Source organism: Mizuhopecten yessoensis, unplaced genomic scaffold (assembly GCF_002113885.1).
Source record: "Mizuhopecten yessoensis strain PY_sf001 unplaced genomic scaffold, ASM211388v2 scaffold716095, whole genome shotgun sequence".
Classification (NCBI taxonomy): Eukaryota; Metazoa; Mollusca; class Bivalvia; order Pectinida; family Pectinidae; genus Mizuhopecten; species Mizuhopecten yessoensis.
In genome coordinates, this window is record NW_018479945.1 from 26,221 (window position 1) to 43,744 (window position 17,524).

General features: G+C 38.0%; 1 protein-coding gene across 1 annotated transcript in view; it reads left to right on the forward strand.

Annotated features, from left to right (window-relative positions):
- LOC110441677 overlaps positions 1–550 on the forward strand; it is a 15,813-nt gene extending 15,263 nt beyond the window's left edge. The window contains exon 3 of the mRNA XM_021484886.1: positions 301–550. Coding sequence (XP_021340561.1) covers positions 301–500 — 200 coding nt within the window. The 3' untranslated portion in view covers positions 501–550. The remainder of the gene's footprint in view (positions 1–300) is intronic.
- Positions 551–17,524: the final 16,974 nt, after the last annotated feature.

A 17,524-nucleotide genomic window follows, 5' to 3' on the forward strand; every position in this document is an offset into this window, starting at 1 on the left:
GGGGCGCTCGACGTTTACCTGCGCTGATCGTTACTGGTAAGTTTACCTCTGTGGTGGGTGGGGTATGGGTTGTTAGGTTGGGGTGGGTTTTAAGTGTATGTGACATTGTCGCTAAAATGTTTCAATAAGCACGTGTTGAACTCCTATATCGTAATTGATATTTCGAATTATGATTGACCATTTTTTAGTACCATTACATTTCATTTTAACAATTTGAATGAGATGAAACATTAAACAACAGACTAGGTCTACATTGGTTATCTCCTAGTTCAGTCAAATACACCCTCTTCAATTCTGTAGCACCTCCGAAGATGCTGGACGCTGCCAGCTGGCTGGGCCTTCGAAGACTAACCGCGAGGGACGATAGCACCAACCCGATTGAGCTGTATACCGCCGAGGGGACTTCTTTCAGGGGGAGAAAAGCCAGTCCGGGAGGGAGCCAGGATGGGTCAACGTTTGGGCAAGATATTATCCATGGCGATGATTTTTGGGACTTTTGAAATTTTAAGCAATTATACCAATGAAGATAAATAAAGCGATCCTCCAGGAACTCTAGTGAAAACAATGTTATTTTATCAAAACTGTTTAAAATCCAGTGGTGTACATACAAACGTGTCACTGGTGATTTAAACCTGATTCTCATACTGATTTGGTATTGGATCTGTCGATCAACTACCAGTTTATATTAAGGACGGTATCAACGTCTTAATTAAAATATATGGCATTTACGTACATGTAGTTGTGAAGATTCTTCACATAAACCTATAGTTGATCGACAGTTCTCGCTCGAATCATTTCAAGAAACAAACATTTAGGTGACGCCTGTTGTCCCAGGAATGTTTTCACTACCGTATAACGAGTTATTATTTGAAGTACCGTAACACATATATATGTCCGGCTCGTTTCTAATCACTACCCAAATCTTTACACAAGCTGCATTATTTTTGTCTTGCAGAGAGCTGGTGCAATCGTGGCGCAGCTATGTATCTCCTCTTCATCAACTCAGTGAGGATTTCGATTTTCTGAAAATATTTACAGGAACGATTTATCATTGTTGACATAATAAGAAAGTCGTCTAATAAAAAAAATACAATGCATAACGAAAGTTTGAAAAGAGCAATAGAAAGCAAACAATGATCCTACACACCAGACTCCGAAATGTACGCAATTTAATGGATTCTGTAACGAAATCTAATAGGGACCGTAAAGAAATATAATACGGTCTGTAACGAAATCTAATAGGGACAGTAAAGAAATATAATAGGGACCGTAAAGAAATATAACACGGTCTGTAACGAAATCTAATAGGGTCCGTAAAGAAATTAAACACGGTCTGTAANGCGAAATTCATAAGGTCCGTAAAGAAATATTATACGGTCTGTAACGAAATTTGATAGGGTCCGTAAAGAAATTTGATAGGGTCCGTAAAGAAATTTGATAGGGTCNATCTAATAGGGTCCGTAAAGAAATATAATACGGTCTGTAACGAAATCTAATAGGGACAGTAAAGAAATCTTATAGGGACCGTAAAGAAATATAACACGGTCTGTAACGAAATCTAATAGGGTCCGTAAAGAAATATAATACGGTCTGTAACGAAATCTAATAGGGACCGTAAAGACATCTTAAAGGGTCCGTAAAGAAATATAATACGGTCTGTAACGAAATATAACAGGGTCTGTAACGAAATCTAATAGGGACCGTAAAGAAATCTTATAGGGACCGTAAAGAAATCTTATAGGGTCTGTAACGAAATATAATAGGGTCCGTAAAGACATATCATAGGGTCTGTAACGAAATAAAATAGAGTCTGTAAAGAAATATAATACGGTCTGTAACGAAATATAATAGGGTCTGTAAAGAAATGAAATACGGTCTGTAACGAAATATAATAGGGTCTGTAAAGAAATATAATAGGGTCTGTAACGAAATGTAATAGGAACCGTAAAGAAAAATAATACGGTCTGTAAAGAAATCTTATAGGGACCGTAAAGAAATCTTATAGGGACCGTAAAGAAATATAATAGGGTCTGTAACGAAATCTAATAGGGACCGTAAAGAAATATAATAGGGACCGTAAAAAAATATAATACGGTCTGTAACGAAATATAACAGGGTCTGTAACGAAATCTAATAGGGTCTGTAACGAAATATAATAGGGTCTGTAACGAAATCTAATAGGGACCGTAAAGAAATATAATAGGGTCTGTAACGAAATATAATAGGGTCCGTAAAGAAATACAATAGGGACCGTAAAGAAATATTATAGGGTCCGTAAAGAAATATAATAGGGACCGTAAAGAAATATAATACGGTCTGTAACGAAATATAATAGGGTCTGTAACGAAATCTTATAGGGTCCGTAAAGAAATAAAATAGGGTCCGTAAAGAAATATAATAGGGTCCGTAAAGAAATCTAATAGGGTCCGTAGAGATATCTAATAGGGTCCGTAAAGAAATTTGATAGGGTCTGTAAAGAAATATGATAGGGTCGGAAAAGAAATTTGATAGGGTCTGTAGCGAAATTCATAAGGTCCGTAAAGAAATATTATAGGGTCCGTAAAGAAAGATAATAGGGTCCGTAAAGAAAGATAATAGGGTCCGTAAAGAAATGTGATAGGGTCCGTAAAGAAATATAATAGGGACCGTAAAGAAATATAATAGGAAACGTAAAGAAATATAATAGGGTCTGTAATGAAATATAATAGGGACCGTAACGAAATATAATAGGGTCTGTAACGAAATCTAATAGGGTCCGTAAAGATATCTAATAGGGTCCGTAAAGAAATATAATAGGGTCCGTAAAGAAATATAATAGGGTCCGTAAAGAAATTTGATAGGGTCCGTAAATAAATTTGATAGGGTCGGTAAAGAGATTTGATAGGGTCCGTAAAGAAATTTGATAGGGTCGGTAAAGAAATTTGATAGGGTCTGTGAAGAAATTTGATAGGGTTCGTAAAGAAATATAATACGGTCTGTAACGAAATCTATTAGGGTCCGTAATTAAATTTGATAGGGTCGGTAAAGAAATATAATACGGTCTGTAACGAAACATAATAGGGTTCGTAAAGAAATTTGATAGGGTCGGTAAAGAAATTTGATAGGGCCTGTAACGAAATATAATAGGGTCCGTAAAGAAATTTGATAGGGTCTGTAAAGAAATTTGATAGGGTCTGTAAAGAAATTTGATAGGGTCGGTAAAGAAATTTGATAGGGTCGGTAAAGAAATTTGATAGGGTCCGTAAAGAAATTTGATAGGGTCCGTTAAGAAATTTGATAGAGTCGGTAAAGAAATTTGATAGGGTCGGTAAAGAAATTTGATAGGGTCGGTGAAGAAATTTGATAGGGTCGGTAAAGAAATCTGAAATCCTAGAACTTGTGGTTAAATTGAATAATAATGCTACTGCATCGATGTAGCAGGCAACATTGTGATGTGTCATTTGTGAACAAGTCATTGATATCAATTTAAGCATGAAACCAGTTTTTTCATGAACAATAAAATCGTGAATGCGTAACATCTCCTAATCTGTGTTTGGCTTCCTGTAACATATATAACAATAGGGGACCTAGAGGGCTGTACATGTTAGGACCAACATATTGTTCTCTCCGCTGTCCTAACACATCCATACATCTAGTGAAAATGTGTTACGCATGTAAAGGGGAAAGGTGTTATATCTGTGAGAGGGAAATGTTTGACAACTGTAGGGGGATGTGTAACACCTGTAGGGGGAATGTGTAACACCTGGAGGGGGACATATGTAACACATGTAGGGGGAGGGGGGGGGGGNGAATGTGAAACACATGACGGGGGAAACGTTTAACACCTGTCGGGGGACATATGTAACACCTGAAGGGGTGGGGGGATGTGTAACACCTGTTGGATGGAATATGTAACACATGAAGTGTGTGTGTGTGTGTGTGTGTGTGTGTGTGTGTGTGTGACACATGTAGGGGAAATGTGTAACACCTGAAGGGGGGAATGTGTAACACCTGTAGAGGGAAATGTTTAACACCTGTAGGGGGAATGTGTCACACCTGTAGGGTGAAATGTGTAATACTTGTAAGGGGGAATGTGTAACACCTGTAGGGAAATGTGTAACACCTGTAGGGAAATGTGTAAAACCTGTAGTGGGAAATGTGTACCACCTGTAGGAGAATGTGTAACACCTGTTGTGGGGGAATGTAATACCTGTAAGGGGAATGTGTAACACCTGTAGGGAAATGTGTAACACCTGTAGGGGGGAATGTGTAACACCTGTAGGGAAATGTGTAACACCTGCTGGGGGTAATGTGTAACACCTCTATGGGAATGTGTAACATTTATAGGGGGCATGTGTAACACCTATAGGGGAACGTGTAACACCTATAGGGAAATGTGTAACACATCTAGGGGCATGTGTAACACCTCTAGGGTAACGTGTAACACCTATAGGGGAATGTGTAACACATCTAGGGGGCATGTGTAACACCTATAGGGGACATGTGTAACACCTCTAGGGGAATGTGTAACACCTGTAGGGGACATGTGTAACACCTCTAGGGGAATGTGTAACACCTGTAGGGGACATGTGTAACACCTCTAGGGGAATGTGTAACACCTGTAGGGGACATGTGTAACACCTCTAGGGGAATGTGTAACACCTGTAGGGGACATGTGTAACACCTCTAGGGGAATGTGTAACACCTGTAGGGGACATGTGTAACACCTCTAGGGGAATGTGTAACACCTGTAGGGGACATGTGTAACACCTCTAGGGGAATGTGTAACACCTGTAGGGGACATGTGTAACACCTCTAGGGGAATGTGTAACACCTGTAGGGGACATGTGTAACACCTCTAGGGGAATGTGTAACACCTGTAGGGGACATGTGTAACACCTCTAGGGGAATGTGTAACACCTGTAGGGGACATGTGTAACACCTCTAGGGGAATGTGTAACACCTGTAGGGGACATGTGTAACACCTCTAGGGGAATGTGTAACACCTGTAGGGGACATGTGTAACACCTCTAGGGGAATGTGTAACACCTGTAGGGGACATGTGTAACATCTACAGGGAGGAATGTGAACCTAGGTGAAATGTGTTACACTGTAGGGGGCAATATGTTACATTATAGGGTTGAATATGTCAAAACTGTAGGAATGCCCAACACTCTATGGATGCTCTAGTTTTGATATCTGCGACTAGGCTGTTAAGATTATCACTGTTAACTTCGAAGATCAATTCAATGTATAGAAACGGTAACTGTACCGTCCGGAAAGCGTTTTTTCTGTTCAGATTTTATGAAAGCGAGAGAAAAATTTGATATGGTTGACACTGCATTGCACTATAATTAAAATTGAACAGGGTATGTACACCAGTCACGTACGTGTCAACAGGTAAACTTGAATATGTCACGTGTATGAAATGGATTAGGATTATCTTTAAGTATTTCATGTCGATTTTAGTTTTTAGCTTAAAAATGCAATGGTGTTGAACACCATACAATATCTCTATGTGGACGTTCATCGAATCTTTAAAAAGTATCGATATTTACCTATAACACCTGTTCATTCTGTATTGAAACTGGAATCAATTTCACATCAACAAGTTAATACTTGATATAGCAGTGTATCCCTGGTCACATGCTATTTGATTAGTCACATGATATATTTTGACCGGTTGATAGTGCATATTTATTTGCCTAGTGGTCGCGTGGTAAAATGCGTCTGACCGTATATGATTACTAGCGCTAAGCCACTTGGTCATTGGTTCGAGGCCTACGCCAGGTACTGGGCGCAGCTGGTTGGTGTTTCTTCTCTGGATACTCCGGTTTTCTTCCAAAACAATACCATGGCCGTTAATAGGTCGTTCAGCACAAGCAAACCAAAACCAAACCAAACTTAGTCACACGTTATTTATTGACCGGTCATACTGGATTTATTGAAAGTCACGTGGTATTTATTAAGCGGTCAATACAGGATAAATTTCTAATCACATGTTATTTTTTGACCGGTACATACTGGATTTATTACTAGAAACTATCTATTTACCGGTTAATAATGGGTATATTACTAGTCACACGTTATTTATTGACTGTACATAACTGCTTGTATAATATAGTCACACATTAACTATTGATCGCGTTAATACTGCTGTATCGCTATTTATTTGATTATTTTTCACTGCGTTAATAATGGGTACGTTCCTATACACATTTAATTGACCGGTTTATTCTGGATATAATCCTAGTCACATTTTATTAACCAGTTAATGCTGGATACATTCCTAGTCATACTTTATTGACCGGTTAATGTTGGATACGTTCCTAGTCACACTTTATTGACCGGTAAATGCTGGATACATTCCTGGTCACACTTTATTGACCGGTTAATGCTTGATACATTCCTAGTCACACTTTATTGACCGGTAAATGCTGGATACGTTCCTAGTCACACTTTACTGACCGGTTAATGCTGGATACGTTCCTAGTCACACTTTATTGACCGGTAAATGCTGGATACATTCCTGGTCACACTTTATTGACCGGTTAATGCTTGATACATTCCTAGTCACACTTTATTGACCGGTAAATGCTGGATACGTTCCTAGTCACCTTTTATTGACCGGTTAATACTGGATACATTCCTAGTCACACTTACCTGACCGGTTTGTTCTGGATACGTTCCTAGACACATTTAATTAACCGGTTTATGCTGGATACGTTCTTAGTCACACTTTATTGACCGGTTAATACTGTATACATTCCTAGTCACATTTTTGACCAGTTACATGTAATACTGGGTACATTCCTAGCTACACTTAATTGGACGTCAAAACAAAAAACATCATCATGAACCGAACAGACGTCAAAACAATAGACATCTGTAGCAAAAGAGCACCCATCAAAACAAAAGATATCATCAGAAACCGAATAAACATCAAAACAAAGTCACCATAAGGAACCGAGGAGACAGCAAAACAACAGACATCCTCATGACCCGAATGGACGTCAGGACAAAATATGTAATCCGGAACCGAGAAGACGTCAAAACAAAAGATATCACCAGGAACCTAGCAGACGTCAAAACAAAAAACATTAGCAGGAACCTAGCAGACGTCAAAACAAAAAACATCATCATGAACCAAATGGACGTCAAAACAAAAAACATCATCCTGAACCGAACAGACGTAAAAACAATAGACATCTGTAGCAAAAGAGCAGATGTGAAAACAAAAAACACTCATCAAGAACTGAGCAAACGTCAAAATGAAAGACACCTACATGAAAAGAGTAGACGTCGAGACAAAATATATCATCGAGAACATAGCAAACGTCAAAACAAAACACTCGACCGGAACCAAGCAGACGTTAAAACAAGAAACAGCATCACGAACCGAATGGACGTCAGGACAAAAGATATAATCCGGAACCGAAAAGACACAAAACCAAAAGACATGAGCAGGAACCAAGCAAGCGTCAAAACAAAAGATATCATCAGGAACTGATTAGACGTCAAAAAAAGGATATCATCAGGAACCGAGTAGACGTCAAAACAAAAAAAACATCAGCGGGAACTGAACAGACGTCAAAACAAAAGACTTCCTCCGGAATAGAGTAGACGTCAAAACAACAGATATTTTTAATAACCGAATGGAGGTCAAAACAAAAGACATCACCGGGAAACTAGCAAACAACAAAATAAAAGATATCATCAAGGCACCGAGCAAACATTAAAAAGAAAGAAATCATCAGGAAGTGAACAAACATCAAAACGATGGACATCTGTAGCAAATAAAGCAGACGTCAAAACAAGAGATATCTTCAAGAACCGAATGGACGTCGAACAAAAGACATCATCAGGAACAGAGCAAACGTCAAAACAAAAGACATCATCATGAACCGAACAAACGTCAAAACAAAAGATATCATCATGAACCGAATGGACATCAAGACAAAAGACATCATCAAGGCACTGAGCAAACATCAAAACGAAAGACTCATCCGGAACCAAGCAGAAGTCAAAACAAAAAACATCATCATGAACCGAATGGACACCAAGACAAAAGATATAAACCGGATCCGAGAAGACGTAAAACAAAGAAGACATGAGCAGGAACCAAGTAAGCGTCAAAACAAAAGATATCATCAGTTACCGAGCAGACGTCAAAACAAAAGATATCATCAGGAACTGAGTAGACGTCAAAATAAAAGATATCATCAGGAACCGAGTAGACGTCAAAACAAAAAAACATCAGCAGGAACCGAACAGACGTCAAAACAAATGATATCTTCAAGAACAGAGCAGATGTCAAAACAAAAGATATCATCAAGAACTGAGCAGACGTCAAAACAACAGATATCTTTATTTATCGAATAGGGGTCAAAACAAAAAACATCACCAGGAAACTAGCAAACGTCAAAATAAAAGATATCATCAAGGACAGAGAAAACGTCAAAACAAAAGACTTCATCCGGAACCGAGTAGACGTCAAAACAAAAGATATCTTCAAGAACCGAGCGGACGTCAAAAGAACAGATATCTTTAATAACCGAATGGAGGTCAAAACAAAGAATATCTTCAAGAACAGAGCAAACGTCAAAACAAAAGATATCTTCAAGAACCGAGCAGACGTCAAAACAACAGATATCATCAGTTACCGACCAGACGTCAAAACAAAAGATATCATCGGGAACCGAGTAAACGTCAAAACAACAGATATCTTTAATAACCGAATGGAGGTCAAAACAAAAGACATCACCAGGAAACTAGCAAACGTCAAAATAAAAGATATCATCAAGGACAGAGAAAACGTCAAAACAAAAGACTTCATCCGGAACCGAGTAGACGTCAAAACAAAAGATATCTTCAAGAGCCGAGCGGACGTCAAAAGAACAGATATCTTTAATAACCGAATGGAGGTCAAAACAAAGAATATCTTCAAGAACAGAGCAAACGTCAAAACAAAAGATATCTTCAAGAACCGAGCAGACGGCAAAACAACAGATATCATCAGTTACCGACCAGACGTCAAAACAAAAGATATCATCGGGAACCGAGTAAACGTCAAAACAACAGATATCTTTAATAACCGAATGGAGGTCAAAACAAAGAATATCTTCAAGAACAGAGCAAACGTCAAAACAAAAGATATCTTCAAGAACCGAGCAGACGGCAAAACAACAGATATCATCAGTTACCGACCAGACGTCAAAACAAAAGATATCATCGGGAACCGAGTAAACGTCAAAACAACAGATATCTTTAATAACCGAATGGAGGTCAAAACAAAAGACATCACCGGGAAACTCGCAAACGACAAAATAAAAGATATCATCAAGAACAGAGCAAACGTCAAAACAAAAGACTTCATCTTGAATCGAGTAGACGTCAAAACAAAACATATCTTCAAAAACCGAGCAGACGTCAAAACAACAGATATCTTTAATAACCGAATGGAGGTCAAAACAAAGAATATCTTCAAGAACAGAGCAAACGTCAAAACAAAAGATATCTTCAAGAACAGAGCAGTTGTCAAAACAAAAGATATCATCAAGAACTGAGCAAACGTCAAAACAACAGAAAGACACCACCAGGAAACTAGCAAACGTCAAAATAAAAGATATCATCAAGGACAGAGAAAACGTCAAAACAAAAGACTTCATCCGGAACCAAGTAGACGTCAAAACAAAATAAATCTTCAAGACCCGAGCAGACGTCAAAAGAACAACTATCTTTAATAACCGAATGGAGGTCAAAACAAAAGATATCATCATGAATCGAACAAACGTCAAAACAAAAGATATCTTCAAGAACCGAGCAGACGGCAAAACAACAGATATCATCAGTTACCGACCAGACGTCAAAACAAAAGATATCATCGGGAACCGAGTAAACGTCAAAACAACAGATATCTTTAATAACCGAATGGAGGTCAAAACAAAAGACATCACCAGGAAACTAGCAAACGTCAAAATAAAAGATATAATCAAGGACAGAGAAAACGTCAAAACAAAAGACTTCATCCGGAACCAAGTAGACGTCAAAACAAAATAAATCTTCAAGACCCGAGCAGACGTCAAAAGAACAACTATCTTTAATAACCGAATGGAGGTCAAAACAAAGAATATCTTCAAGAACAGAGCAAACGTCAAAACAAAAGATATCTTCAAGAACCGAGCAGACGTCAAAAGAACAACTATCTTTAATAACCGAATGGAGGTCAAAACAAAAGATATCATCATGAATCGAACAAACGTCAAAACAAAAGACATCATCATGAATCGAACAAACGTCAAAACAAAAGACATCATCATGAATCGAACAAACGTCAAAACAAAAGATATCTTCAAGAACCGAGCGGACGTCAAAAGAACAGATATCTTTCATAACCGAATGGAGGTCAAAACAAAGAATATCTTCAAGAACAGAGCAAACGTCAAAACAAAAGACTTCATCTTGAATCGAGTAGACGTCAAAACAAAACATATCTTCAAAAACCGAGCAGACGTCAAAACAACAGATATCTTTAATAACCGAATGGAGGTCAAAACAAAGAATATCTTCAAGAACAGAGCAAACGTCAAAACAAAAGATATCTTCAAGAACAGAGCAGTTGTCAAAACAAAAGATATCATCAAGAACTGAGCAAACGTCAAAACAACAGAAAGACACCACCAGGAAACTAGCAAACGTCAAAATAAAAGATATCATCAAGAACAGAGCAAACGTCAAAACAAAAGACTTCATCTTGAATCGAGTAGACGTCAAAACAAAACATATCTTCAAAAACCGAGCAGACGTCAAAACAACAGATATCTTTAATAACCGAATGGAGGTCAAAACAAAAGATATCATCATGAATCGAACAAACGTCAAAACAAAAGATATCATCGAGAACAGAGCAAACGTCAAAACGAAACACTCGACCGGAACCAAGCAGACGATAAATCAAGAAACAGCATCACGAACCGAATGGACGTCAAGACAACAGATATAATCCGGAACCGAGAAGACGCACCAAATGGACGTCAAAACAATAGACATCATTATGAACCGAACAGACGTCAAAACAATAGACATCTTTAGCAAAAGAGCAGACATTAAAACAAAAGATATCATCAGAAACCGAATGAACATCAAAACAAAAGTCATCATAAGGAACCGAGGAGACAGCAAAACAACAGACATCCTCATGACCCGAATGGACGTCAAGACAAAATATGTAATCCGGAACCGAGAAGACGTCAAAACAAAAGATATCACCAGGAACCTAGCAGACGTCAAAACAAAAAACATCATCATGAACCGCGGAGACATCAAAACAACAGACATCCTCATGACCCGAATGGACGTCAAGACAAAATATGTAATCCGGAACCGAGAAGACGTCAAAACAAAAGATATCACCAGGAACCTAGCAGACGTCAAAACAAAAAACATTAGCAGGAACCGAACAGACGTCAAAACAAAAAACATTAGCAGGAACCGACCAGACGTCAAAACAAAAAACATCATCATAAACTGAATGGACGTCAAAACAAAAAACATCATCATGAACCGAACAGACGTCAAAACAATAGACATCTGTAGCAAAAGAGCACCCATCAAAACAAAAGATATCATCAGAAACCGAATAAACATCAAAACAAAAGTCACCATAAGGAACCGAGGAGACATCAAAACAACAGACATCCTCATGACCCGAATGGACGTCAAGACAAAATATGTAATCCGGAACCGAGAAGACGTCAAAACAAAAGATATCACCAGGAACCTAGCAGACGTCAAAACAAAAAACATTAGCAGGAACCGAACAGACGTCAAAACAAAAAACATTAGCAGGAACCGACCAGACGTCAAAACAAAAAACATCATCATAAACTGAATGGACGTCAAAACAAAAAACATCATCATGAACCGAACAGACGTCAAAACAATAGACATCTGTAGCAAAAGAGCACCCATCAAAACAAAAGATATCATCAGAAACCGAATAAACATCAAAACAAAAGTCACCATAAGGAACCGAGGAGACATCAAAACAACAGACATCCTCATGACCCGAATGGACGTCAAGACAAAATATGTAATCCGGAACCGAGAAGACGTCAAAACAAAAGATATCACCAGGAACCTAGCAGACGTCAAAACAAAAAACATCATCATGAACCGCGGAGACATCAAAACAACAGACATCCTCATGACCCGAATGGACGTCAAGACAAAATATGTAATCCGGAACCGAGAAGACGTCAAAACAAAAGATATCACCAGGAACCTAGCAGACGTCAAAACAAAAAACATCATCAGGAACCGAACAGACGTCAAAACAAAAAACATTAGCAGGAACCGACCAGACGTCAAAACAAAAAACATCATCATAAACTGAATGGACGTCAAAACAAAAAACATCATCATGAACCGAACAGACGTCAAAACAATAGACATCTGTAGCAAAAGAGCACCCATCAAAACAAAAGATATCATCAGAAACCGAATAAACATCAAAACAAAAGTCACCATAAGGAACCGAGGAGACATCAAAACAACAGACATCCTCATGACCCGAATGGACGTCAAGACAAAATATGTAATCCGGAACCGAGAAGACGTCAAAACAAAAGATATCACCAGGAACCTAGCAGACGTCAAAACAAAAAACATCATCATGAACCGCGGAGACATCAAAACAACAGACATCCTCATGACCCGAATGGACGTCAAGACAAAATATGTAATCCGGAACCGAGAAGACGTCAAAACAAAAGATATCACCAGGAACCTAGCAGACGTCAAAACAAAAAACATCATCAGGAACCGAACAGACGTCAAAACAAAAAACATTAGCAGGAACCGACCAGACGTCAAAACAAAAAACATCATCATAAACTGAATGGACGTCAAAACAAAAAACATCATCATGAACCGAACAGACGTCAAAACAATAGACATCTGTAGCAAAAGAGCACCCATCAAAACAAAAGATATCATCAGAAACCGAATAAACATCAAAACAAAAGTCACCATAAGGAACCGAGGAGACATCAAAACAACAGACATCCTCATGACCCGAATGGACGTCAAGACAAAATATGTAATCCGGAACCGAGAAGACGTCAAAACAAAAGATATCACCAGGAACCTAGCAGACGTCAAAACAAAAAACATCATCATGAACCGCGGAGACATCAAAACAACAGACATCCTCATGACCCNTCAAGACAAAAGATATAATCCGGAACCGAGGAGACGTAAAACAAAGAAGACATGAGCAGGAACCAAGCAAGCGTCAAAACAAAAGATATCATCAATTACCGAGCAGACGTCAAAACAAAAGATATCAACAGGAACTGAGTAGAGGTCAAAATAAAAGATATCATCAGGAACCGAGTAGACGTCAAAACAAAAAAAAACATCAGCAGGAACCGAACAGACGTCAAAACAAATAATATCATCAAGAACTGAGCAGACGTCAAAACAACAGATATCTTTATTTATCGAATAGGGGTCAAAACAAAAAACATCACCAGGAAACTAGCAAACGTCAAAACAAAAGATATCATCAAGAACAGAGCAAACGTCAAAACAAAAGACTTCATCTTGAATCGAGTAGACGTCAAAACAAAACATATCTTCAAGAACCGAGCAGACGTCAAAACAACAGATATCTTTAATAACCGAATGGAGGTCAAAACAAAAGACATCACCGGGAAACTAGCAAACGACAAAATAAAAGATATCATCAAGGCACCGAGCAAACATTAAAACGAAAGAAATCATCAGGAAGTGAACAAACATGAAAACGATGGACATTTGTAGCAAATAAAGCAGACGTCAAAACAACAGATATCTTCAAGAACCGAATGGACGTCAAAACAAAAGACATCATCATGAATCGAACAAACGTCAAAACAAAAGATATCATCATGAATCGAACAAACGTCAAAACAAAAGATATCTTCAAGAACAGAGCAGTTGTCAAAACAAAAGATATCATCAAGAACTGAGCAAACGTCAAAACAACAGACAGACACCACCAGGAAACTAGCAAACGTCAAAATAAAAGATACTGTATCATCAAGGACAGAGCAGACGTCAAAACAAAATAAATCTTCAAGAACCCTAGCAGACGTCAAAAGAACAGATATCTTTAATAACCGAATGGAGGTCAAAACAAAAGATATCATCATGAATCGAACAAACGTCAAAACAAAAGACTTGATCCGGAATCGGGTAGACGTCAAAACAAAAGATATCTTCAAGAACCGAGCAGACGTCTAAACAACAGATATCTTAAATAACCGAATGGAGGTCAAAACAAACGACATCACCGGGAAACTGGTTAAGGACAAAAGAAAAGATATCATCAAGGCACCGAGCAAACATTAAAACGAAAAAATCATCAGGAAGTGAACAAACATTAAAACGATGGACATTTGTAGCAAATAAAGCAGATGTCAAAACAAGAGATATCTTCAAGAACCGAATGGACGTCAAAACAAAAGACATCATCAGGAAGAGAGCAAATGTCAAAACAAAAGAGATCATCATGAATCGAACAAACGTCAAAACAAAAGATATCTTCAAGAACCGAGCAGACGTCAAAACAACAGATATCTTCAAGAACAGAGCAGATGTCAAAACAACGATATCATCAAGAACTGAGCAGACGTCAAAACAACAGATATCTTTAATAACCGAATGGAGGTCAAAACAAAAGACATCACCAGGAAACTAGCAAGCGTCAAATTAAAAGATATCATCAAGGACAGAGCAAACGTCAAAACAAAAGACTTCATCCGGAACCAAGTAGACGTCAAAACAAAAGATATCTTCAAGAACCGAGCAGGCGTCGAAACAAAAGACATCAAGAACTGAGCAGACGTCAAAACAACAGATATCTTTAATAACCGAATGGAGGTCAAAACAAGAGACATCACCAGGAAACTAGCAAACGTCAAAATAAAAGATATCATCAAGGACAGAGCAAACGACAAAACAAAAGACTTCATCCGGAATCAAGTAGACGTCAAAACAAAAGATATCTTCAAGAACCGAGCAGACGTCAAAACAACAGATATCTTCAAGAACCGAATGGACGTCAAAACAAAAGACATCATCATGAATCGAACAAACGTCAAAACAAAAGATATCTTCAAGAACCGAGCAGACGTCAAAACAAAGATAACATCAAGAACAAAACAAAAGATAACACCAAGAACAGAGTAAACGTCAAAACTAAAGACTTCATCCGGAGCCGCGCAGACATCAAAACAACAGATATCTTTAATAACCGAATGGAGGTCAAAACAAAAGGCATCACCAGGAAACTAGCAAACGTCAAAATAAAAGATATTATCAAGGCACCGAGCAAACATCAAAACGAAAGAAATCATCAGAAACCGAGTAAACGTCAAAACAAAAGAGATCATCATGAATCGAACAAACGTCAAAACAAAAGATTTCATCCGGAATCGAGAAGACCTCAAAACAATAGATATCTTCAAGAACAGAGCAAACGTCAAAACCGAAGGCATCATCAAGGCCCCGAGAAAACATTAAAATCATCAAGGCACCGACCAAAAATCAAAACGAAAGAAATCATCAGAAACCGAGTAAACGTCAAAACAAAAGAGATCATCATGAATCGAACAAACGTCAAAACAAAAGATTTCATCCGGAATCGAGTAGATGTCAAAACAAAAGATATCATTCGGTTTCTGATGATATCTTTTGTTTTAATGTCTGCTCTTTAGCAAAAGAGCAGACATTAAAACAAAAGATATCATCAAGAACAGTGCAGATCACAAAACAACAGATATCATCAAGAACTGAGCAGACGTCAAAACAACAGATATCATCAAGAACTGAGCAGACGTCAAAACAAAAAACATTAGCAGGAACCGACCAGACGTCAAAACAAAAAACATCATCAGGAACCGAGTAGAAGCCAAAACAAAAAACATCATCAGGAACCGAGTAGAAGCCAAAACAAAAAACATCATCAGGAACCGAGTAGAAGCCAAAACAAAAAACATCATCAGGAACCGAGTAGAAGCCAAAACAAAAAACATCATCAGGAACCGAGTAGAAGCCAAAACAAAAAACATCATCAGGAACCGAGTAGACGTCAAAACAAAAAACATTAGCAGGAACCGACCAGACGTCAAAACAAAAAACATCATCAGGAACCGAGTAGAAGCCAAAACAAAAAACATCATCAGGAACCGAGTAGAAGCCAAAACAAAAAACATCATCAGGAACCGAGTAGACGTCAAAACAAAAAACATTAGCAGGAACCGACCAGACGTCAAAACAAAAAACATTAGCAGGAACCGACCAGACGTCAAAACAAAAAACATCATCAGGAACCGAGTAGAAGCCAAAACAAAAAACATCATCAGGAACCGAGTAGAAGCCAAAACAAAAAACATCATCAGGAACCGAGTAGAAGCCAAAACAAAAAACATCATCAGGAACCGAGTAGACGTCAAAACAAAGGATATCTTTAATAACCGATTGGAGGTCAAAACAAAAAAATCACCAGGAAAGTAGCAAACGACAAAATAAAAGATATCATCACGGACAGCTCAAACGTCAAAACAAAAGACTTCATCTGGAATCGAGTAGACGTCAAAACAAAAAACATCATCAGGAACCGAGTAGAAGCCAAAACAAAAAACATCATCAGGAACCGAGTAGACGTCAAAACAAAGGATATCTTTAATAACCGATTGGAGGTCAAAACAAAAAAATCACCAGGAAAGTAGCAAACGACAAAATAAAAGATATCATCAAGGAACCGACCAAACATCAAAACGAAAGACATCATCAGAAACCGAGTAAACGTCAAAACAAAAGACTTCATCTGGAATCGAGTAGACGTCAAAACAAAGGATATCTTTAATAACCGATTGGAGGTCAAAACAAAAAAATCACCAGGAAACTAGCAAACGTCAAAATAAAAGATGTCATAACGGACAGCTCAAACGTCAAAACAAAAGATATCTTTAATAACCGAATGGAGGTCAAAACAAAAAAATCACCAGGAAACTAGCAAACGACAAAATAAAAGATATCATCAAGGCACCGACCAAACATCAAAACGAAAGAAATCATCAAGAATTGAGCAGAAGACAAAACAAAAAACATCATCAAGCACCAAATGGACGTCAAAACAAAAACACCATCATGAATCGAACAAACGTCAAAACAAATGATAACTTCAAGAACAGAGCAGATGTTCAAACAAAAGATATCATCAAGAACTGGGCAAACGTCGAAACAACAGATATCTTTAATACCCGAATGGAGGTCAAAACAAAAGACATCTCCAGGAAACTAGCAAACGTCAAAGTAAATGATATTATCAAGGCACCGAGCAAACATCAAAACGAAAGAAATCAACAGGAAGTGAACAAACATCAAAACAATGGACATTTGTAGCAAAAGAAGCAGACGTCAAAACAAGAGATATCTTCAAGAACCTAATGGAAGACAAAACAAAAGACATCATCAGGAACAGAGCAAACGTCAAAAC